The sequence below is a fragment of the Borostomias antarcticus genome, assembly GCF_949987555.1.
Source record: "Borostomias antarcticus genome assembly, chromosome: 3".
Taxonomy (NCBI): Eukaryota; Metazoa; Chordata; class Actinopteri; order Stomiiformes; family Stomiidae; genus Borostomias; species Borostomias antarcticus.
The window spans coordinates 27877287-27902968 of record NC_140236.1 but is presented as its reverse complement, the minus strand read 5'-3'; the positions used below and the strand labels follow the sequence as shown (position 1 = coordinate 27902968).

Here is a 25682-nt window from a genome sequence, read left to right as displayed (position 1 = left end):
AGTAAATACAATAAACCTAGAGTAGAGCTTGATAAACACACACACACAAAAAAATATCTATGGATATGATATGGGACAAAGTGGAAAGGAGGAAGAAAGGAGCCAAAAGACGCAAAAGGAGAAACAGGAAGTAAAGCAGGAAGAAGTGTGGAGGAAGTGCACATGGAGAGGACGGGGAAAAAAACCTGACGCCAGCAGATGAAGACATGGAGTCGGTCCTCCTGAAACATCCTTTTCCAGAGAAGGGGGGGAGAAAACATGGGGGTGAGAGAGAAGAGATAGAGAGAAGAGAAGAGATGGAAGAAGAGAAGAGATGGAGAGGGGAGAAAGGGACAATAAGATATTCTCGCATCTGACACATCCTAGTACTTATATGAAGCTGTTTGAGTAACGGAGCCAGACTGCATCTTCATTTCCTGCCGTGTGTCTGTCGAGAGGTGCTGGGTACCCCTTAGCCTAATGGCAGAGGGAATACAATTTCTCTACATAATGTTGCTCCACCTGTTCATGCTACATTGGCTGAGATATTAAAGGAGTGTCAGTGATGTACAGAGGAGATGGAGAGGCTGTTTCCACTGTCCTGGGTTGGCTTAATTCTCTCCCCACTAATGAATATGACAGTGAACTACTAAGGGGATGGCAGACAAATCACACATTGATAGTGTGCATTCAATTCATGTACATATCCCTTACACATTCATATGCAGACATAAAATTGAAATGATATTAGTGTGACACTTGGGACCTCCATTGGCATCAGTGATACATGACATGCTACTATATAACAGGTATTTTATTTAAATGAAAAACAGAGTAAATTTCCTTAATGTATTGCTTTATCATATGTCCTGATTTATAGGTTTTACAAGAAACCAAGGTAAAATGACACGAAAACTACATTGAAATAACTCTTACTAGATATTAAACTTAAATTCACTAATACATTAATTAACTAGAGTTTAAATAAGAGTTCATATGAAATGAAATGTTGATGTAAATTACAGCCACTGTGAGTATATCTGAATAATCAGTATGTATCACCTTTAGACAAAAAAAAACAGAAAATGCACACCCATTTACTTAATTTTACATAATTTCTGATTCCTTCAACAGTCCTTGTGCATCACATGTCCATTTTGGTTAAAAATATTGCTATACAAGTATTAAAAGCACCGGTCAAAAAGTGTAAATGTACCTATATCATTAAAAAGAATATTCATGCAATATGAATTTGCTTTCCTTTAAGTCTTTCAATGTATTGCCTTCTTAATAAGACACATTGAACTGCTTTTGATTGTTGTTCCAAATAAGGAACAAGATCGAAACGTCAATTCAATAAACTATTGGGATCATTCAATTTTTCTATATGCTCCAGTGTGCGGACTCTACTCTTTTTCTCATTCGCACTGCGGTCTGTCCTGCGCCTGGTCTGCATAGTGCAGGGTTTCCCAACCTGGGGTCCAGGCCCCCCTTAGGGGGGCGCCAACAATTTGAGGCCTTAATATTAGCTAGACAAATATTTGTCAAAGAATCATGTTATTGACATGTCACACAGCAATTTTAACAAAATACATGACTATATCTGATGAAAGGCCAAAAAGCCTTGTATTTACGGCACTACAATACCATATAAATTCAACACATTAATCAGAGACTATGAATCGTGTCAACATTAATATTACTGCTACATTGGCGAAGCGCTTCATTGTACACTAACTACTACTAACTACACCTGATGTAATTTGCGCACATACACACATACACAGACTGGACGTTCACAGTGATTTGGGGGGGGGGGAAATTACATCAGGTGTAAGTGGGGGGCTCTGGGGAAGAAAGGTTGGGAACCCCTGGCATCGTGGATGTGCAGGCCTTTTTCTTTTCTATCATCTTCAGTTTTTTTTTTTTCCCTTACTTCTTTACTTCAAGTTGCCTCACATTAATCACCAAATCATCAAGGCACAGCATACATGGGAGTAAAACATAACACAGGGTTGTCTCCGGGAGTAAAACACAACATACTCTCATTCTTCTTCTTCACTTCCTGTTATCCCTGGTCAGCTGCTCTACTTCCCTCATGAGGCGCAGGCAGAGTTCGTCCTGCCAGGGCAGAGCCACGCACTGCACGGCCACCGGCAGCCCCTCAGCACCGCTCACCGCCTGCAGACACACACAGAGCTCAGCCCTAAACCAGCACCAAGGATATCCAAGCACCTTGGGCAGGCTACTGCCGCCATCTAATGGTCTACAGTGGAATTACACAGTAATGCAAGATTCAATGATGAACTGAACCAACTTTCCAGGTGACATTGCACCTAAGGGTCTAATGATGCATCGCTCTTTATGAACATTAGAGTAATGGCTTTTTCCCAAACCAGCTCATACAGCGTCCAGAAAGTGGATCCTAAATACAGTCTTATGGGAGCTGTCCTTCCCATGGTGCTAAAAGCTACCTGGCAGTCTTATTAACAACAAGGTTATACTTCCATCTAGGCCCTAGATATTCAAACAATGCAGTCTATAGACTGTGTTGCTGTAAGTGCTAATTAATAAAGGCTATTTTAAATTTAAATGCTATTTAAAAACAGCCAGAGATAACATGATAGCCTGTCCCCAAATCATATGAAGAGAAATTGGGCGACTTGAGGAATGGTACTGACTAGTTTAGGTAGTTCTATGGGTGAACATTTCATTAAACTTTATTTAACCAGGTTTAGACCCATTTAAAATCTCTTTTCAAGAGCAGCCTGGCCAAGAATAGCAGCAGTACAAGTTCCATACAGTACTGTCACATTAAAAACAATAGATCAGGTCAAAAGTACCATACAGTAAAAGGGCAGGGGAGCTACAGTATAATCCTATTTCAATTAAAACAATTACAATTATCAATAGAGTCCATTTCTATAGATTTCATGATGCCTTTACGTTCATTTAGAGTGACTAGATGTTGTTGATTACTTTATTGATCCTCCTCCGAGGAAATTAAAATAGTCAGCATCACATAAAATACAAAAACACTACGAAGTGCAACACACACACACACACACACACACAAACACACACACCACAAACATCCACATTCCCAAGTCGCATTCCTCTGGGGCATCAAGGAAATGGTAAAACACAATCACAAAGAACACAAATGTACAGTCGCTAAAATAACAATCTGCAATATGTAAAATAAAATAAAAAACACTCTCTCAAGTGGCCTATACATACCGCCCATGTATACTGTTAAGTAGCCTAATGGCCATAGGCACAAAGGATTTCCTAAAGCGCTCAGTAGAGCACTTCGGCAATAGCAGCCGGCCACTAAATGAGCACCTCAGACCACTTAACACACCGTGCAGAGGATGGTCCTCATGGTCAAGTATGGCCTTCAGCCTTCTCCTGGTTCTGACTTCCATGATATTCTCAGGAAGATCTAGTGGGCAACCAATAATAGATCCGTCCTTTTTGATTAGCTTGTTTACTCTGTTCTTATCATCGGCCGTGATGCTGTTGCCCCAGCATACAATGGCATAGAACAAAACACTGGCCATGATTCTTTGGTAGAACATATTCAGGAGACTCCTGCCCACATCAAAATATCTGGTTTCTGAGAAAAAACAGCCTGGATTGGGCCTTTTTAACCACAGCATTGCTGTTCTTTTTCCAGTTCAGGCCCTCATGTGTACACCAAGATATTTATATGATGATACGTTCTCAATCAGGTTACCATTGATGATTAGTGGGGCAGGCTTGGTTTTCGTTTTCTTATTCCTGAAGTCAATAATTAACTCCTTAGTTTTACCGACATTCAGGATTAGGTGGTTCTCGTCACACCATTTGACAAATTTGTCAATCTCCTCTCTTTAGCTGATCTCATCACAATTTATTATGAGGCCAACCAGAGCAGAGTCATCAGCATATTTTTGAAGAAAGCAGCCATCGTCGTTACACCTATTCATACAGCCTAGTCGGCTGTATATAGAGAGAACAAGAAGGGCCCTAAGACAGTTCCCTTTTGGGCCCCAGTTTTAGTGAACAGGATGTCAGAGGTCCTGCTGGTATGTCTGACATACTGAGGCCTGTCAATTAAATAGTCCATCAGCAACTCTATGGTTGCACTATGGAGGTTACAGTTAATCAATTTGGAGGCCAGCAGATGGGGCTGAATTGTATTAAATGCACTTGAGAAGTCAAAGAATGTAATATGAATATAGCTAGATGCCTTCTCAAGATGACTATATATCAAATCAAATCAAATAAGCTTTATTGGCATGAATGGTAATAAACCGTTATTATATGGTGAAGCATGTTCAGTAGTGCATCATAAACCCCTAGTGCTTTCCTATATGTGAACTGGAGGGAGTCCTGATAGGGGTGGACCTGCAAAGAGAGAGGCTCTAGTATAGTCCTCTCAAAACATTTCATGACTTGAGAAGTCAACGCTATCGGTCTCAGGTCATTTAGCTCTTGGACACGCCCCTTTGTCTTCTTAGGGACAGGTATAATACAGGAGGTTTTCCATACAATAGGTAGTCTGGATGTTACAAGTGATCTTGGCACAGAAAGTAAAAGACAGAAAATATAATGAAACACAACACACAGCTGATCCGCACAAGTTCTTAGAACACAGGGGTGAACACCATCAGGACCTGCTCCCTTGCTGGTTTTAATTCTCTTCCAACTGATGGAGAACTTGGTCAACTGTGATGGTGATCGGAGAGAGTGAGCTATCACTGTCTCTCTGCTGTAGGGATAAGGTGACCTGAGCCTGTTCCCTAGAGAAGTCATGCTTGTCAAATCTGGCAAAGAAAGAGTTGACCACATTAGGAGTGACCCCCTCCTCCTGTAGGCCCTCTCTGGTGACACCACAGCCAGTTATAAGCTTCAGACTACCCACACAGCCTTACTGTTTATACACCCTTTTTGCCTGCCTGGTAGCACATTTCAGGTCTTTCTGGGCAGCTTTAATGCTTTCCCTTTCTCCACTGGCAAAAGCAGCCTTTTTCCTGTTAATAAAAACCTTCACCTCCCTAGTCACCCAAGGTTTGTTGTTTGAAAAACATTTGACAGTTTTACAGGGAATATCTTTCTCATAACAAAAGTTAATATAGTCGGTCATTCTACAGAACGCATCACTGTCCCCAAAGAAAATAGACCAGTCAGTACAATCAAGCTCCCCTTGTAGTTTGTCGCTAGCCTCGTCTGACCATTCCCGCACAGTTCCAGTAGTAGCAGGCTGCCTGCATCGGGGTGTATTTAGAGCTCAGAGACACTAGATTGTGGTCAGATTGTCCCAAGGGAGGTAGTGGGTGCGATAGGTAACTGTCCTTAATATTAATATAATATAATTCATATTACAATAAAACAAATCAATTGTTCGGTCATTCCTGGTGGGGCAGGTGACAAGTTGTTTGAGCGATGCCAGAGCGGAGGAGAGCGAACAGTGATTGAAGTCACCGTTTACAATCACCAGTGCGTCAGGCGAGCCGCTCTGCAGTTCATGAGTAATGCTATATATAGTGTTTTTTGCCGATTTTGCGTTAGCAGTCGGGGGTATATAAACCAACAAGACAATAACGTGGGAAATCTCACGAGGCAAGTAGTATGGCCGGCAACTCACCGCCAAGAGCTCAATATCTGGGTCTGAGACAGTCCGTTTCACCGTGATGTGTCCAGGGAGGCACCATCTGTCATTCGAGTACAGACACAGGCCTCCTCCAGACACATTGACTAGATTCTGGAGTTTAAGTTAATTTAGCAGGCTATACCATGCAGTTGGTGCAGAAAACATAAAAGCCTTTGTTCCCCACTCATACAATAAGCATAGTGTCCTGAGACCACAATGTTTTTCTGGTTGGAAAGGCAGTAAATAACAGGGGAGTCTTAATCTTAAGAGGAAGGCCAAGTGTTTTGGGAATCCGCGCCTAGGTCAGTATACAGTACATGGAGGTCACATTTGAACATGTCATTTAACGTCTATGCAATAAGGCCCTGGATCAAAGGACATATTTGAGTGTCTACCCATACCCTTTTGAAGAGCTTGTCCCAAGGATCACCGAAGTTCCCCTTGTAGTGCCGGAGTTCCTCCTCATCCTCTGCGGTTACCGTGGACACAGTCACCACCCCAGCAGGGAAGTTGAGGAGATTGTATAGAATGGTGTAGGATAGTGCACCTGGATTGAGAGAGTGAGAAAGAGAGAAAAAGTATTTTATTTTTAAGAAAGAGAGGAAAAGTATTTTATTTTACTTAGTAACATTTCATTTAACTTGCATAACTTAGGACAGAGTAACATCTCACTGCACATCATACTTGTATGAATGGAATAGAACGTTTATTGTCCATCTGTAACAAGTACAGGTACATTGGAAATCTTGTAATCAATGTCCTTACAGTATCTTATCGGTGCTAATCAGCTCCTCATTCCAGTCCTAGTTGTGACAAAACTGACTTCGACTTTAACGTGCAACTATTACAACACTACCTGTTTATTATACTTTGAAACCATGGGTTTGACTACAAAAAGTCATAACATCAAGTGGAGGTATACGTCATGGCTCTGGGACAAGACATCTGAAGCACAACTACAAAACCAAAAGTGATGACAATCTCCCTTAGGACAGATATTCTGGGCAGTAAGACAATGTTGTGAGAAATGTCCACTCCAATCAATACTGTACAGTTTGCAGACAGCGGAGAGATGAGGAACCATACAGGTGATCTTTCCACAGTAGAGGAAGTTGTAGGCTGGTCCCAGCATGGGGCAGAGCAGCACATCCATCTCACACTTCTTCCACTCGGCTATAAACTCATGGGTGTAGTCCTTTGGACACAGAAAATTGACCACAAATTACTTGATATACATATGCATATTCAAATGTTAGAAGCCGAGCACAGAGCTATTACACTGTAAAAACATTAGTTAAAATACACAAAATAAATACTGAATTTGAGGAGAATTCACTTAAAGGAGTAGTAAAGGGAAAATCATGTTTAGCCCTGTTTTAAGGTTACTTATGATCATATACAATGGTTCAGATCAAAAAGTTGTTTTGAGAGTTTTGAGAAAGTCTGATAATTGCTCTACCACTGTTTTGGTCATACAATGGATGTGGGTGGGCACCGTGAAAAAATCCTTCAAAAAACATGTTAAACTGTCAATTTCAAAGACAAGAAACTTACCAAGGTGTTAGTTGGCGTTCTGACATATAATTCACAATAAAGTAAGATTCTAGTTAATCTGGAAAGGCTTTTTTAAATATTTAGCATAGAACTATATGGTCGCAGCACATACGTGTGTAAACTTGAATGCTTGAACTTTGCTCTAGTTCCTCCTCATTATATTCAGGCTCGAAACGATAAGCGCTGCCATCAAAGTCTAATTCCTCGCGATCAAATTCATACTCTTCAAGATCAGCCATTTTGATAAGTATTTTCTGAACTGTAGCCTAGGGCTTCCTTGTCTGTGAGCGAAAGAGTAGCGTGAGTAGTGAGCAAACTAGCTAGCCTAGCTAACATAAACAATAGCTACCGTAAGTAGTTTCGCTTCCTGAATCCCCTCTGCGGATTGATCTACACATCTACAATGGTCGTGTCAATGGATTTCATAAAATGATCAATAAAACCCTACAGGATTCATACTTTGCGGCAAATTTGATGTCAGAACACCAACGGACACCAATTACCACCTCGGTGAGCTTCTTGTCTTTGAAATCGAGAGTTTAACATGTTTTTGAATGATTTTTCACGGGGCCCATCCGCATCCATTGTATGACCTAAACGGTGCTAGAGCAATTATCAGACTTTCTCAAAAGTGCTAGTTTTGTCAACTTTTTGATCTGAACCATTGTATATGATCATAAGTAACCTTAAAACAGTGCTAAACATGATTTTCCCTTTACTACTTCTTTAATACTAGCGGAATTATCTGTCCATGCTGCAAGATAATTTTACTTGATAAGAAATCTTAAAATAACCTGGTTTGAGTCTAGAAATAAGAAAGAAACTAGTAAATAACTTTTAAAACAAGATAATTAATCTCATATTTCCAAATCTAAAGATCTAAGATTTTAAAATTTGGCAAGCACAGAACAAGTATGTGGTCATATGCTGACAGAAATTCCTACAGTATACTATTGAGGTTCATAACACTTCATAGATCATTAGAAATCTTCAATTACAGTACCTCCACAGCAGCGTGCTGTTTCCAGAGGGCTGTTACAGAGCTGGTGAAATGTGCAATAACAGATACATGATTACATTCCATACCATGGCAACAGATGGAAACAATGGAACTCCATCGGTAGAGCTAATCTGAGGACACGGAAGTTTCTAGACCCTTCTCACCTGACCCCACAGAGGCCCTCCAAAGAGGCAGCTATGCGAGGAAACTAGGAGAGAAAAACAAAGACACGGTGGTTTAGCTACCTGATCCAAACAAAATCAGCAGGGGTAGAGTTTGCATAAACTCCAGGAAATTATACAGCACAAAATAAATATCTGTGATAATAATAAACCAAATGACACTGGAACTCATGGATGCTTGGATATTGATTTGTGGATCCGGGGGAAGGATGGAACACTCACCAGTGGTTTGAGCAGAACAGAGAGGGTCTTCTTCACAAAGCGAGGTAGAGAGTATGGGAGAATCTGAGGCCTCAGACTCGGATCTACTGGCCCTCCCTCCCTTAAACGACAAACAATTCACTGCCTAGTTGAGGAGTTATTGCCTCGGTCTCACACTGAAACATCAGCTGTCAGTTTATAGTCTTGTGTTCATGTGTGTGAATACATGTGAAGACAAAATCTCTCACTGGCTAGTTGTGCAAAGTTGGCAACCCTGTGGTTAGTGAGGATACTGATGTTGAAATAATGCTATTTTATACAATGGGTAGTTCCGTTAAGAGCCATATACCACCGGCAAAGCCTCTTTGTCGTTCTATGTGAAATATTACTTATTACTGCCTGTAAAAACGTTAGTTCCATTGCGTAATGGTCTGCTGGTTACATTACAGTTTCTCCTCAAGAAAAATGGAAACATTGAATGTCAATTTTGAGTTGTTCTATCTGCCCTGCAGCCTACCACTCTGGTTTATCGTCACCACTTTTGCAACACACAGTTGCACAGCAAAGGTAGGCTACACTTCGTTCATGGCTAGCTAGGCTGGTCAAAGGTAGGCTACACTTCGTTCATGGCTAGCTAGGTTGGTCAGGAGCATTAGTTTGGTTGCTAGGGCTCATTGTTCGTCGCTTTGAAAGTCCATAGCAACGTGATAGTTTAAGGAGCTACCTTTCTCGGCGGAGTTCAGTAAAATCGATATTAAGACACTGAAATAGTCGGTATTCATCCCATAAATGTTTCCCGATAATGTAATCGTTATATGAATGTTGTATCTATGACTGCAGCACAACCTGTGGTATATTGGCCATATGCCACACCCTCTCATGAGTTATTGCTTCTTTATCCTAGTTCATTCCATCCTGTTCATAAGGAGGTGACTCATGCTTGTTTGTCCGTGCACTCACAGGTTGCTTAGCAGGGTGGTGGCTCCGTCTCCAAGGAGGCCTCTGAGAATGAGGTGATGCATGGCGTAGGTTAACCTGGGGATATTAAAGGGAACCAACTGCATGTGGAGGAGAGAGAGAGAGAAAGAGAGAGAGAGAGAGGGAGACAAACATACTCTATAAAGGTTTGCTCACTCAAAGGGAGCTGCCACCGCTGCCAAAATAAACATCACAGTAAAAACTAAATTTGATAAATAAAGGTAATAATAAATTTGATAAAGATAATACATTTGATAAATGTAATAATAGATAAAGGTAATAATACATTTGATAAATAAAGATAATAATACATTTGATAAAGGCAATAATACATTTGATAAAGGTAATAATAAATTTGATAAAGGTAATAATAAATTTGCTAAAGGTAATAATACATTTGCTAAAGGTAATAATACATTTGCTAAATAAAGGTAATAATACATTGCTAAATAAAGGTAAATCAATTTGCTAAATAAAGGTAATAATACATTTGATACATAAAGGTAATAATACATTTGATAAATAAAGGTAATAATAAATCTGATAAATACAGGTAATAATACATTTGATAAATAAAGGTAATAAGAAATGTGATAAATACAGGCAATAATACATTTGATAAATAAAGGTAATACATTTGATAAATAAATGTAATAATAAATGTGATAAATACAGGTAATAATACATTTGATAAATAAAGGTAATAAAAAATTTGATAAATACATGTAATAATACATTTGATAAATACAGATCATAATAAATTTGATGAATAAAGGTAATTATACATTTGGTAAATAAAGGTGCCCAATCCAGCATTTTGCCTGGAGACCGAATGCTGGGGTGGCAGGACAGTGGTGTGTTGTAGACGTACTGTGTGGCCTGCTTTCTCCAGCAGGGCCTTGGTCTCCCCCAGTCCTCGGCCCATGCTAGGAGACGGCAGCTGGTAGCCATCATTCTCATAGTAACCAATCCTCAGGGGCTTGGAACTCATGTACACCTGGAAGATATACATAAACGAAAACAGCTTAATTCCTGAGGGGTGGTTAGGGGCTAGTGGTTGGAACATGCACACATTTTGTTGGTATTTCAATGAGCACACCTGCTGGTTGAATGGGATGGGCGGCACAGTGGGGTCCAGAGAAAACATGTGGTCACACAGCAGCGCCTGCATACACAAGGCCAGGCTGTCCACATCCCTCGCCATGGGCCCAAGGCTTGACAATACTACACAAGGAGCAACACAAACAGTACTGTTAGTCTCACTGACACTGGGGCATATACACCTGTAGCTAGACAATTGTGCATTCAAATATTATCATCTTTCAAAGAACCAAACTCAGTACCTTTTAAAGTGAATTAAAAGTGGACTTTAATAACTTTATTCTCTTTGTACTTTCACTGACCCTATTTTCGAGTGAGGACTCAGATCTCTGCCTGGTCCACTTTAGCTGTGATTTGTAGGTTGGAAGCATTCACTAACATTCTCCCGATTCGCTCTGACTTTACTCAAATTGTCAAGGCAAATGTGAAAATACCAGTATCATCTCATCTAAATTTCACCGTACCTGACTTTTGTCCCTTGCTGCAGGAGCTAGCACCTCGTAAACTAATAAAACAAAGACAAGAGTCAATATGTAACCCAAAATACTGACAGAGTAAATAATTTACCCGAGGTCAATGACATGCACAAAACAACTCTGTTATTACTGTGGTAGTAATTTACCCACGAGACCTAGATTCCATTAACAGCCACACTCACCTCAGCCTATTGGATGTGGGCTTTAAACCACAGATCCCACAGAAGGATGATGGGATACGGATGCTGCCCCCAATGTCGGTGCCAATACCCAGCAGAGAGCCCCCTCCTCCGATAAGAGCCCCCTCCCCACCGGAGGAACCGCCTGATGTCTTCTCAAGATTTTGGGGGTTGAGAGTCTGCCCATATATAGGGTTGCTGCAGTCATAGCTAGATTCAGAGAGAAAGATAAATTGGCTACGGTCACATGGTCAATCTAAGCCATGTCAAGTATGTGATGCAGCTTTCTGTAAACACTCTCAGATGTATTAGTGTGATTGATTGCAGAATACAAATCACACTATAGTTCATGAAACAGGGGTCTCGCCGCGCTTCAGCTGTAGCAGGCTGGCCGGTGCTTCTCAGGAGTGGGACATCAGTGGTACCAAGTAGGGAGAGGAGTCGCTGGAGCACTCGGCTATTAGAGCCTTTTATTAAGGTGCAGTATAAACGTAACAACGTTTCGATGTCAGTACATCTTCATCAGGTCAACTTGACTCACATGACCTGATGAAGATGTACTGACATCGAAACGTCACGTTTATACTGCACCTTAATAAAAGGCACTAATAGCCGAGTGCTCCAGCGACTCCTCTCCCTACTTGGTCACACTATAGTTCTTCTGCATACATATTATTCCTGTCACTTTTTGTGGCACCTACGTATCTACTTTCCCATTGTTTAAGCTAGAAACAGTTTAAACTCTATTCAGTTTAGCTATATATGATAGTTGGACTTCAAAAATGATGGTATAAAAACTTAAGAGCCCCCGACAGACCGCCTCATATTTGATTTGGGTGCACTGCGTTTTCTTTGAATACTAGCTGTTTCTACTGCATTGCGCTAGCATTAGCATGCCGCTAACGCCAGAATGAGAGACAGCATTGAATCAGCTGAAGATGTTCTGCATCAATCAATTATGGGTAAGTATTAAATGAGGCTCTATCTCCAAAACTACCTGAACTTTAATATGCATGCTTCCTAAGGGACAGTAAGCACAATGTAACACTCCAGGAAAACAGGAAGTGAGGTCTAATTGCTCAATGCATCATCCCTTTGACATTCTACTTAATATGCATCCTACCTATGGGTCAGTAAGCACAATTTAACTTGGCCGCCACTCAAGGACAACACAACACCACATAAACAGGAAGTGAGGTCTAACTGCTTAACGCATCATACAGTACCTTTGACATTCTACTTAATACTATGCTCTCTGAATCAATGAGCAGAATTTCAATAACTTTTTAAAGGAGCTGCTTTTTAAAGGAGTAGTAATGGGGAAATGCATGTTTAGCACTGTTTTAAGGTTACTTACGATCATATACAATGGTTCAGATCAAAACGTTGACAAAACTAGCACTTTTGAGAAAGTCTGATAATTGCTCTACCACCGTTTTGGTCATACAATGGATGTGGGTGGGCACCTTGAAAAATCCTTCAAAAACATGTTAAACTCTCGATTTCAAAGACAAGAAACTCACCGAGGTGTTAGTTGGCGTTCTGACATATAATTCACCATAAACTAAGATTCTAGATCATCTGGAAAGGCTTTTTAAAATATTTAGCATAGAACTATTTAGTCGCAGCACATACGTGTGTAAACTTCCGCAAACTAGGTAGCCTAGCAACATAAACAATAACAATAGCTACGGTAAGTAGTTCCACTTCCTGAATCCCCTCTGCAGATTGATCTACACATCTACAACGGTCACGTCAATACAAGTCAATGGATTTCATAAAATGATCAATAAAACCCTACAGGATTCATACTTTGCGGCGAATTTGATGTCAGAACACCAACGGACACCATTTACCCCCTCGGTGAGCTTCTTGTCTTTGAAATCGAGTTGGAACTGAGATTCTGTGCTGACAAGTAAGCAATGATTTACTTAAGAAGGCCTTGGGGAACGTTGGTCTTCACATAGGGAATGGCTCCTTGTCTCTTCAGCACCTTAACCACAACACTGTCCTCCGGAGCAGGCTGGTTCAGCTTACACAGCACGCCACACGTGGAGTCATGACCCTGGACACACAAGCAGCCAAGGCAGAAAGAAAGTGGGCTACTGTATAATCATGAGATCACAACAGTGTACATATGAGGCAGATCCTTTTCACATGCCTCTACACTTTGGTACCTTGTATCCCAGATTGTCTTTGATGCTGATGGGGATTCCGTAAAGGAGACCTTCCTTTTGGGAGCCAAGATTTTTCAGCTGGTCAAAACTCTCCAGTAGAATCTCAGTGCAGCAGTTCAGTCTCCTGTTTACCTCCAAGGTCTATTGAGAAAACAGCATGGAGTCAATCAGCATGGAGTCACTCTCTACCAGAGGCCATGGTGAACCCTATTCTAGTAGGCTATTTGTCTCTTACAGTACTGCTGCACACACACAAAATCTTTCATCAGACAGGTTGCCTTTTGTAAACTGTTAATGCTTTCTGGTAGTTTTAGAAGCAGTGCAAAATTGCTTCTAAACTATTTTGCGTTCATTAGCAAAATAATGCCTGAAACAGATTGATGCAAAGTAAACTAGGGCATTACTTGTTTTTCAGGCTGGTAACATGCTATGAATAATCTCTTGAGCAGAGCTGGCAGGTTGACTTATGATCCATATGTCCAAATCAAGAGAGAAAAGGAGGACCGGCGATTATAGTGAGGACAAGTTAGACTCATTTTTTATAAAACTGGCGGCCCCTTTAATTAGCATGTCACTAACAAATATTTTTAATCTCTCTATCATGTCTAACAAATTCCCTTTAGTATGGAAATCAGCAAGGGTGACTTCATTGCACAAAGGAGGTGATAGGGACAGCTTGGACAACTATCGCCCCATCTCCAAGTTACCATGCCTGGCCAAAGTCCTAGAGACCTTGGTAAATAACTAATTAAAACAATTCCTCTCAAGTTACTCAGTGCTAAGTATTCATCAATCTGGATTTAGAGCTAAGCATCACAGCCACTACTCTGGTCTTGAATGATGTGATGACAGCATTAGACAATAGGAAAAGTGCTGCGCTCTTCGTAGATCTTTCTAAAGCATTTGATACGGTTGATCACCATCTACTTTTGAAGAGATTAGCTGGTATTGGCATGGATGCCGGTGCGTGTGAATGGTTTCGAGATTACCTGTTGGAGAGACGTCAATGTGTGAAATCGGATAACATTCAATCAGTCTTCCTCCCTCTAGCTAAGGGTGTGCCCCAAGGTTCGGTATTGGGTCCTGTCCTGTTCACCATTTATATTAATGACATTGTTACGTCACTGTCTGGCTGTCACACACATTTATATGCGGATGATACAACTGTGTATTGTATTACGGATACTATTCATGATGCCATTAAGAATCTGCAGCTTTCCTTCAATGTGCTACAAACAGCCCTCACCAATCTCAAACTAGTTCTTAATTCTAGCAAAACTAAGTTTATGCTGTTCTCTAGAGCCAGGGCTATTGACTATGATAAACTCCACTTAACTGCGGCAGACGGGTCAAGAATGGAGAGAGTCACTAAATATAAATACCTTGGTTTATGGCTGGACGATAAACTCTCTTACAAGTCTCATGTGGATAATCTAGCATCCAAGCTACGGCAGAAAATGCACTGTACTGTTGGCTGTTTTTTGTCCATGTTGAAAAGAATAAATACTAACGTAATGTGTTTTGGCGTGATTAGTAGATGGGCGGGACTCGGGAGGCTGTGTGACGCGCGCTGCTTTGCGGTAGCCTACTAATCGAATACATTTTCAAGATCGATTGCACATGGTTTTTAGCCTGGTATGACCATCCCGATCTAGCGAGCTCACTGCTTCGCTCCGCAATATCGGTCTGGCCTTCGCCCCATAGAGAGCGATTATGTGGGAGGGGGTACTTGCCTTGACAGACAAACACCTTCAGCCAATGAGCGTTCAGCAAACTTTTGCCAAATCCAGTCGGAAGAACAGCAAAAACGTCTTTTCCACCGAGAAACTCTGCTAGTGCATACTCTTGTTCTTGTTTAAGTGTTGTGATTAAGTCTATTTCTGCAATAACTGCACTTATAGCTGCGTTTATTCTTCTAACGTTAACGTTACCACTCGTTGCTTCGGGAGCCGCCATGTTTGTTTAGTGAGCGGCAGGGACACGAACAAATCAGGGGATGCTTTCCACTGTGGGGTGGAACAGCAGTTAAAACACAGTCCCTAATTGGCCCGGTATGGTCTGGATTTTGGCATAATCGCTCTGGAGGAGGCGAAGGCCAGACCGTTCTGCGTTAGTGAAACAGAATGTGAGCTCGCAAGAACGGGATGGACGTACCAGGCTACATGTCGATGACTAGTCGAAGCTCAAATATTTATTTGACAGCCGTAGTTTATATGCCAATACTATGGTTAGTCACAAGATATTGCCATTTATATGCTAGGTGGATGAATAGAGTGCCTAAGGAAGAGGAAGAGCTGTCCCATGGGACCTTAACACAGAAAAAATATGTACGGTAGTCAATGGCGATAAACAAATAATTTCTTTATCCCTTTTGAATTGTGCCATGACCTACACATATGATGTTTGTCAGTTTAAAACATGTTTTCCCAAGACTGTAAAGCAGTTATCCGCTTCGCGTCGTGGCTAACAACGCCCCCTAGCTGTTATAAAATCACTATAACACACGGCATCTCGTGGTTTATTGCTTGAATATAAAATGGAAAGATGAAAAACGGAATGAGCAAATAAACAATCTGAATAATTTGGGTATCTGTTTTTCTTCTTGGATCATGAGAACAAAAGACGATATATGGCTCCTTTGTTCCGTTTTCTTTATTTTCGAAAACGATGAAACAATGAAAAAAAACGAATTAGCGCTTTTCCGGTGTTGGGTTTTCAAAAGAAAAATCGATTGGCACAAAAGTACACGGATTTTAACACAGCCCCCCTCCAGGATTCCAAATGGCAGCGGTATCTTCAAAATTAGCAACCCAGTTTAAAACCGACACAATGCCGGAAAACCGGAATTGTTTAGAGGACACTTTGAGCTACAAAGTAAGCTAAATTGTTATCACCAAACGTTGTCTGGTTTTATAGGCTACAGTTACAGAGTGGGCGGTAACATAGCCACTTCCACTAGTAAACAAAGAAGCCACGCTGGTGTAGGCCTATTCATGGGCAGTGGCTTTACCGAAACTAGAGAAGATTAGTAGTTCAGCGGATAACTGAAAAAATCGTTCACATGGTGATGCAACCATGAAATTTGGCACAAATACTCTTTAAGGGTCACTCTTCTGGAAAAAGGCATTAGCCACTCAAATTCAAGATGGCGACCATTTTTCAAGATGGCTGCCATTACGTTCGAGTGTTGCTTATGTCAATCGTTGAAATGGTGATGCAAGCATACATTTTGGCAAAAATACGATACGAAAATTACGAAATAAGATGGCTGCCATTCCTGTCGTATGTTCTTGTCACTGTGTTCAAATGGCGATGCAAGCATAAAATGTGCCACAAATACTCTCTAAGGGCCACTCTTTTGGAAACAGTGGATGGCCAGTAAAAATTCAAGAGGGGTACCCTTTCCAAGATGGCCGTCATTTTTGTCGAATGTTCATTTTGTCTGTGTAAATTTCAAATAAGTCAATGTTTGTCAGAATCCAGATTTTTGTGGTCAAAGAATATATTAGGAATGTTACTTTAATGGTGTATTCTGTTGGGGACTGAGTTCAAGGAAAGGATTGCTGTGGTACCAGGAATCTGCTCTGACCACTGTTTTTATTCACCACCATCATGTTATTATGCAGATTAAATGTACTGTATGTCTACGCTACACAAAAAAGGCTTTATATAAATGTTATTTTTGGCTGGGGAAAAAAGGTTTGGCGGGTAAAATTTTTCATCTACCAGACATTTGGCTGGTGAGCTAAAAAGTTAATTTTGACCCCTGCATGTATGTAATTATGTCTTAAGTTTAAAGTGAAGGGATTAAGAGAGGATGTTTTTCTCCAGTAGGTATTAAAGGAGAATGCTCGTTTTTGACAACCTGGACCTTATTTACGGCATATTATAAGACGTTTGACTCACCGAGATAACTTTGGTGTAATTCGGAGGCCTGTAGAAGAAATTTAAAATCCAGTGCGAGCCAAGTATATCCATGTAATGGCGGCGGACGGGGCACTGAGAATGCAGCTTCTAAAAAATCAATTTTCTGCCGCGAAACGGTTGTTTTCATCAATCTGTCTTTATGAATCGCTAGTTGTGCTTACATAGAGCGAGGGCTTGTTGTGGTTTTTCACATGCCTCTGTAATATGATCTTTAGAAACGTCTTTAGAAACGTCTTTAGAAACAATAGCTTCCCCACTTGCTCCAGCACGCATGCGCAGAGTGCGCAAACTGGCTATTCTCCGTCTGTAGGCTACACTTGCGACTCACATTCTCTACGCTACGATCGCCGTCCATCATATTCTAAGTCATCTTCTATATCCTCAAAATCTGATAAATATTCAGGCATATTGCACACAATATTCCAGGCACCAACAAGCCGATCGTAGAGTAGAGAATGTGAGCCGCAAGTGTAGCCTACAGACGTAACAGAGAATAGCCAGTCTGCGCGCCGTGCGCATGCGTGCTGGAGCAAGTGATGAGCACATGCAAAATAACAATGTATGGCTACTTTTAATGTGCATGTCTGTATGTTTAATAAAGCATTTAGGAAAAGTTTCAATCAAGACTTGAGTATTACCTATTCTGTTGAGTACCCATTCTGTTGAGTACTATGTTTACAATGTTCATTCATGATATTATTACAATTGACCTTTCAAGTCTGCCTACACTTAGGTTACTTAGCTAAGAACCATTTTAATTACAATTTACATCTAAGGGCAAATACTTTATTTTCATATTTTAATTTCCATATAATATCAAGATCCTAGTAGATGTCTAAATAACCCACTGTGTCTTGGATCTACTTATTCACCACCTAAAGCAGGGTTTCCGTTAGAGAAAATGTATCCGGGAAGATTCTACTTTTCCGGACAAACTGGAGAAATTCCGGTCATTATATTATAATATAATATTAGGTCTATTATAGGTGTTTGTCGCGGTGATTGGCTGTTGTGTAGCTTATATGCCATTTATTGTCTTATTTTGCATCCGTATGATTAAATGTGTGATAGGCTGTCATGATTCCATGAGTAGGCTTATATGTAATTGCACAGCAACAAAAATAGTCACCTTTGAATTGCGACTGTAGGCTAGAACATAAATGTTTATTTCAATTGCATGAATCGGATGAGGATGTAGGCTAATTGGTTTGGGATTCGCGACAGTAATATGTGTTTACTAATTTCTCTTTCCAGTTTTAGCCTACCCTTTTTTATCAATAAAACAGCGTCATTATAACCACGGACATCGCAGTAGGCTATGAGGATGAGGAGGACATAACTGTTGAGAAACAACTGATAGGCGGGCTGGGCTAAATAAAGAAATGCCACAATGCATGTCTAGATATATAACATTTTTATGTAAAAGTGCAATAGGTTAGGCAAATGTAGGCTTCTCGTAACATTTTCATTTAAGGCCTACAACTGCGCTGTTTGGAATTCATAGGCTAGGCCTATAGCCTAATTTCGGCCTTTTATCAGAAAGGCTAAAATAGAACAAAACTCTTTGAAAATAAATATAGCCTACTTAAATAAAGTGTAAGAACTTACAACGTGCATAGGCTAATTTCCATTCGATATTAATAGGCCTATGCATTTTCGCCTCAAGCTCCGTACCTCGATCGGGCTCCCTCTCGCTTGCTATGGTGGCCCGCTAGCCTATAGGCAGGTTTATCTTACGGCTGTTTTTTCATCGCATAGGCAGCAGCCTACACATTAACAGAACAAAATGAATAAGCCTATTTGTTTTTTTATATTCAAAATTCATTAAAAAAAAAAAATCATAATATATGGAAACTTAATTTTAGCCTATTGTAGGCCTAATACAATTAGGGGGAATTATTTTGTCCAGACATTATGACCGGAGAGATTTTAATATATCGTAATTACCGGCTAACGGAAACCCTGACCTAAAGGGAAGTGCAAAACAGCAAGTCATGACTTTTATCCAGAAACAAAAGTCGAACCCATTGCAGCAAAATAGCTAACATTACAGGAATCATCAGTGTAACTGCTTTAGCCACTGACCGCTACCATCAATGTTATGGAAGCTGCTGCTAGTTGTTGTGAGCCCATGAGCTAACTGGCTATCTGGCTCTCATTGTGCTGGATTAGCATTGGAACTTATGTGTCAGGTGACAAGACCCATCTTTATTTATCAGACATTACCGTCCTACCAGTCCCACACAGAAACAAGCCAGCCAAGGCACATAAGCCAGGCTGGACCTGGCCTGGTTGAGTGGCTATAACGCCCTTTTCCAAAAGAGTGGCCCTTAGAGAGCATCTGTGCCAAAGTTCAAGCTTGCATCATCATTTGAACGATTCTATTGAAATATGCAATAGGCTCTGTGCACCAGCTTCACTACTTCCTGAAAGCCACTTGGCTTCTTTATTTCCTGTCCAATATGATTGGATTAAGTGATTAATCAGGTGTGCGCTGGGTCTGCCGCACACCTGATTAATCACTTAATCCAATCATATAGGACAGGAAATAAAGGTGCCAAGTGACTTTCAGGAAGTAGTGGAGCTGGTGCATAGAGCCTATTATCTGCTGCACTACAGCCAAAGAAACTGGATGTTAATTAAAAGCCACCCCTATCACGCTCCCCAAATCCCGACCAGAAATGAGCATAAAACGTGCCTAGTTTGATGACAAAGTATGACTATTTAGTCACCGACATCAGGACGAAACCTCCAGACTGGGTCAGCTGTGCCGTCTCATTGGTCTCATTGGGCAAATTAAAAAATGTGATAAATTAAACTGAAGTCGTAGTTTGTGCATGTTTATCAATTCAAATGTGTTTTTGTATTGTTCTATGATTTTCAAATATTCTCTGAACATTTTGTAACCAGGGCACCATAATCAAAATGAGACCTTGTTCTAGGTTCCCCTGGATAAATAAATGTTAATACACGGACGGACACATAAAAGCTTCCCCGCCACGCAAAAAAAAGAAAATAAATAGCCTAGGCTATATATATTATTTTATTTTACGTGTCAGTCCCCTGGAGCCCATTATCTCATAATCCGTCTATGATCCTCGATCTGCTTATCTAATCTGATCATAGTAGCCTACAAATGTTCCGAGTGTTGTCAGGTGGTGGTTCAAGTGTAGGTTAGTGCAGAGTCCATTGTTGTCTATTGTATAGTTTGAATGTAAATTAAGTTTATGCACAAAACATGGCAAAGGCGACAGCGACCAGTGTTTGCGGCAGAAGAATAAAGGAAGATAGATATGTTGGAGAGATTAACATAATAAGTGTGTTGAGTAGTAGACTAGCCTACCTTTTCCATGCTGGAGTGGAACACAGTCTCGGGGGTAAGTGAGCCGTCTTTCAGGCGCTTGGTCAACTCAGCCATCGACAGGGAGAGGATTTGAGTATCTTCACCGGGGTGCTACAGGAGGAAACATAGATCAGGCTAACCAGAAGATCAATAAGTTGGCAAACTTCTCAATTAATTAACGTCACCCCCCTTACCGACTCTTTGTACTGGCGAACTGCAAGCTCTGCCCGCTGCAGCGTTGCGTCCCTTCTGATTCTTGCTTTCTGGATTTTCTTGTTCATTTGCTGATGCCAATAACATTTCAGGAGAATTACCAACGCGCTCGTTCCACATGCTATAGCTGTCAGAATCGCTGCCCAGTTCAACTCGGCTCCAAATCGCTCATATCTCGCTCTCTCCATGCTGTGTGCAGACGTTCACAATATTAGCACAACTTAGCTGGTTAGCTAGTTAGCTAACTTCCCTCGCCAAAGAGAATGGTAAGCAAAGAAGGGACGGTTAGGTGAATTTATGGCACCTGCCTGAAGGGGGTGCTGATGTAGCGTTTTCGTCATCATGGACTACAGTACATGAAAACTACAAATCAGCTGCTGAAAAAACGTCTGGTAAAACGAAAACAGTTCTGCAATAAATTGTCAGAACTATCAGAGTACATGTCCAGAGCTTGCCTTTCACCGGTTCCCACATCATATTTGGTAGACAATAAAATCTGAATTCTTGATAACTCATCCGAATGGCACTTGTATATGAATTTAGGACTTATCCCCAATATGCAGATACAGTATATATCTGACTTTTACAGTATTCAGGACCTCTACCCCTACAAACCCATGCAATAATAGTTGGCGTCTACAGTGTCGTTTTAAAGAAATTCCATTGCAAAGTCTTACAGTACGCGGATCAGAAATTTATTTCTCATCTTTAACAAGCCATACAATCTGAATTATGCATAGCTCATGAAGACCTATGGATATGTGTTCAGGACCTCTCTCTCTACAAATCCATGCAAAATTATTTGATTTCTACAGTGTAACCTTGGATAAATTCCATTACAAATTCTTACTGTACACAGATCAGAAATGTCTCTTTCTCATCTTTGACAGTCCATAAAATCTGAATTATGCATAGCTCATGAGGAAGGCCTATGGATGTGTTCAGGACCTCTCCCTCTACAAATACATGCACAATTATTTGATTTCTACAGTAGTTTTGGAGAAATTCCATTAGTCTTACTGTACGCGGATCAGAAATGTCATCTTTGACAATCCATAAAATCGCTATTATGCATAGCTCATGAGGAAGGCCTGTGGACAAGTGTTCAGGACCTCTCCCTCTACAAATCCATACAAATCAATTCAATTCAAAACAGTGCAATATAGCATGTGGAACCTCCCTTTTTTCCAATATTGGTAACTTGAGGGCACTTGGAACAATGTTGTATTCAGTATAGCTTATACAGTATAGCAACTCTTCATTATGGTTAAAAGATTATCAAAGAAATTCCAACTTTTGAACTTATTTTATGATTTATGACATAACTGTTATAGTCTACTGCACAAAATGCATTGCAGAGTTCTCCCTACTTTAAGCCATGATTCTGCTGTTTGGAGGTGCAGGATTTGCAGATGCAGTGAAAAATGAGCCCAGTGAGTAAAAATGTGACAGGAGCAAAAATGAGCAGAAACTGCTTGGGTCATAGGGTTAAGATGGGTAATACTCCAATCACATAGACAGGTGATTCACATAGACAGGTGATACTCCAATCACATGAACAGGTAATACTCCAATCACATAAAGAGGTGATACTCCAATCACATGAACATTGTTTCAACAGTTTTATTCATTGTTTAAACACTTAAATTTATTCACATGAACAGATACAGCATACTCAAAATAACAGTGTAGATCCATACAGAGATCTTTTTAAAACCATGTTCTTGTCACAGAAGCTATATAATTTAATTCTAAATCTGAAGCAGGGCATCTCACAGTGGTGCTACTGGGCCCTGTAGCAAAGTCACTTGATAGAGTTGAAGACTCTGTGTGACACCTAGAGGGGAAAAAAAAGGTAGAGTGAAATGCAAATCAGACTGGTATAGAGGTACATTCACTGAGTGATGTATTTTACCCCAAGAATAGCCAAGCTGCCTTTAGGGGAAAATGCATAACAGAATCCTATTTCCCATCCCAAATCAACTCCTATTCAAATTTGAAACGTGTTGGTTGCTTTGTCCACAATATGGCTTCAACTGGTTGGGTTTGTCACTATAATGGTTTACCTGTCCAATACACTAAAATCACATGCACCTTTCAGCAAAGGGCCCAGGACATGGGGTTAATTTTGGACATGGCTTTAATTTGTCCCACACTATCTGCTGTGTAAATCCATGCATGTCTCATTCCCAAGAGTGAAAAAAAAAAGAACATTGTAGAGTATGTGGTCATTCACCTAAGGTATTGCCAGAGGTCCAATCATTTCTTCTTTTCAATCCATGAGCATAATACTCCACTATCACAGCCCACTCCTCAACTGTGATTCTTAACAACTCTCTTAAACTCTACCCAGAGCACTGCAGATGGATACAATATAGATATCAGATATTGGTGAAAATGTTCTAGTGTCATTCTAGTCATTGAACCTAACATGTTCAGCTGAACACTGGCATCAATGGGCTAATGTGGGGAGAGTGTACATCTTTGGAATACTCATCCAGTGTCTTGACAGTTTGACAGCCCCGCATAGGAGACCTTGTCAATGACAGTTATCTGTCCTCATCAGGAGTCTGTCTGTCCCTGCCATCTTGTGTACCCTTGCAATGCCTTGGTCAATGTCAGCTGCAAAAGGAAATACGCACACAGTGGTCCCGGGCATGAAGAAAGTCAAAGAGTTCCTCAGTGCAGTCCTCCTCACTCTCAGACCTTGAGCCAACCCTGTCCTCGCACGCCTCCAGTCTGCCCCGGGTGTGGGCACAGTGTTCCGACTGTTCGCACTTCTCCCGCACTGATTCAAGGGGGTCCTAAAATAAAAAGGTCAGAGCAACTGAGTAGCTTGGCTAGCTAGCCATCTCGAAACACGATCAGATGTGTGGTGTTAAGCTTACCACCATGTCCTCCTCTTCCTCCTCCTCTTCTTCCTCCTCCTGCAAAACAAGAGAGCTTTAAGTGCAAAAGTAGCGGGCTAACGCCAGTGTCAGACTGGTTGAAGGGGCTTAGTCTATTTGCTGGAAATTAACAGTTCCATGAAACGGAGACATGGCATGTAGCCACGTTTTTCTGATTGTAGATGTAGCTAATCTCTGACCACCATTATTCATCCAGGCAATTCGCTAGCTAGCTCGTTTTTAAACACAGATGGTTCCAAAATGTTCTCTAGAGTCCATCCAGCTAAATGTCTAAACCATCGAAACCAATAGCCTGTTAGCTTTGCTACTGGATCAGCCGTTAGCCAGCTAGATTGGCTAGCTAAACGTGCTTGTAAACAGCTAAAACTAGCTAATGTTACGCTGGCTAGCAAATATAACGTTCCAGACAGAGTTGGCTTCTCAACATTGGTCCGTAAACAATCGATGCATTTACAATAAAGTGTTATCTTGTCATATTGTCACTCGTACCTCATCAGGTTCCCCGTTTAAGATCATTTTCTCCTCGAAAACCATGCTTTTGTTTTGATGGTCGTGTCCTAAGTGCCCCGGTTTCAACTCTGGAGTACTCGCAGTTAGAGGACACCCAGGTGGAATGTGATACACGGTGAGCCTACTTCCTCTGCGTAAAACTTCCTAGACGGGACGGCGCATGCCTGAATCACGATATACTACCAAAGAGTATGGAATGCCAAGAGGGGACACTCCATTGTTAGGACGCAACAGAGTGCCTAAGCGGAAGCATGAGGGGAAATCCGCTATGGGACCTTAAATTATTTTTTTCCTACACACAATACTCCATAATGACGAAGTGAAAACGTTTTTTATAAAATGTTGCAAATGTATTAAAAAATAAACAATTAAAATATCACATGTACATACTGTAAGATATAAACATACGATATAAAGATAATATACCGGCATGGGTGTATTATGTAGGCCTACTGTACATGCTATGGCTATACATAATCCTGTGGGTGAGATATACTGTTATCTGCATTGACATGTGTGCTGAAGTTACAGTACCCTCCTGACACAGCTTCCACACAGTCCTGTGTGACCCAGACACCTGAGCCTTCTCAGACAGGAAGAAAGGGAGGGTGAGTGCTGCAGTGGGTCCAGGGAAATTGTGACAGGGAATGTTCGTAATAAAAATCAGGTGCTCTTCAAAGGAAAGATAGATTACCAATGAGAGGAGAGACTAGCTGGGCCTAACCTTCTCAGACAGGTATGTCACTAATGGCTACAGTAGCTGGAGTTAGCCTACACACAATTTAATTACCAATCACACTGGACATCTTTCTGTGGCACTGCAGTGAATGTGATTATGTAATGTAATTGCACAAATTAGCGAGAGGGCTTCAGTGAGGGAACAAAATTCCAGGTGCCATCATAGCAGTTTTCATGGATATTAATTTGAGATAGTTTTAAGCCTTCCATCATGTTTTCACTTTCCACAGAGCGTTTGTTTGGAGCCTGCTACACACCTGATCATCTATTGAATGACAAACTAGTGTACATACATACAGTACAAAACCACCCCCACAAAATGTTTTTTTTTTTTTTTAAATTTATTAAATTTCAGCTGCCATATGCACATCACAAAATAACTCAACTCAAAACCGCTCAATGCACAGTAAACGTAGCATGTGTAGCACAGATAATGAAGACTCAAGTCAAAGGTTGGCTCTTTTGGCTATTTTTGCATTGGTTGGTTAAGACACTCAACGATGCAGACTCCTAGGAGAGTAGTACAGTATCTTTAGCCATTCACTGCAGCCATGAGGCTCTCGATGTGGTTTCATGA

At 40.8% G+C, this 25682-nt stretch overlaps 2 protein-coding genes across 2 annotated transcripts; both read right to left on the bottom strand.

The window, feature by feature from the left end:
• Positions 1-1851: 1851 nt before the first annotated feature.
• faah (fatty acid amide hydrolase) lies at positions 1852-21150 on the bottom strand. Its single transcript, XM_084436203.1, has 15 exons — positions 20930-21150; positions 20736-20846; positions 13466-13606; positions 13220-13353; positions 11292-11498; positions 11098-11138; positions 10632-10756; positions 10404-10529; positions 9515-9612; positions 8576-8675; positions 8336-8379; positions 8175-8214; positions 6704-6812; positions 6019-6164; positions 1852-2160 (listed from the first exon to the last, which is right to left on the bottom strand). The coding sequence occupies exons 1-15, from the start codon at positions 21134-21136 to the stop codon at positions 2038-2040; spliced, it is 1752 nt and encodes a 583-aa protein (XP_084292329.1). The 5' UTR covers positions 21137-21150; the 3' UTR covers positions 1852-2037.
• A 1416-nt stretch (positions 21151-22566) lies between these two features.
• Positions 22567-24475, bottom strand: uqcrh (ubiquinol-cytochrome c reductase hinge protein). The gene is made up of 4 exons (XM_084436449.1): positions 24347-24475; positions 23837-23875; positions 23591-23752; positions 22567-22785 (listed from the first exon to the last, which is right to left on the bottom strand). The coding sequence occupies exons 1-4, from the start codon at positions 24389-24391 to the stop codon at positions 22753-22755; spliced, it is 279 nt and encodes a 92-aa protein (XP_084292575.1). The 5' UTR covers positions 24392-24475; the 3' UTR covers positions 22567-22752.
• Positions 24476-25682: the final 1207 nt, after the last annotated feature.

What these genes read in the sequence shown, in the direction of transcription:
- uqcrh (XM_084436449.1), bottom strand. Translation starts at nt 24,391, where the DNA reads ATGGTTTTCGAGGAGAAAATGATCTTAAACGGGGAACCTGATGAG. An exon ending in TAAACGGGGAACCTGATGAG is followed by an intron (nt 23,876 to 24,346) that starts GTACGAGTGACA and finishes CTTGTTTTGCAG; the next exon opens with GAGGAGGAAGAAGAGGAGGA. An exon ending in TTCATGCCCGGGACCACTGT is followed by an intron (nt 22,786 to 23,590) that starts GTGCGTATTTCC and finishes TTTCCCCTCTAG; the next exon opens with GTGTCACACAGAGTCTTCAA.
- faah (XM_084436203.1), bottom strand. Translation starts at nt 21,136, where the DNA reads ATGGAGAGAGCGAGATATGAGCGATTTGGAGCCGAGTTGAACTGGGCA. An exon ending in TCCACTCCAGCATGGAAAAG is followed by an intron (nt 13,607 to 20,735) that starts GTAGGCTAGTCT and finishes TTTTCTCAATAG; the next exon opens with ACCTTGGAGGTAAACAGGAG. An exon ending in CCATCCCATTCAACCAGCAG is followed by an intron (nt 10,530 to 10,631) that starts GTGTGCTCATTG and finishes TATATCTTCCAG; the next exon opens with GTGTACATGAGTTCCAAGCC.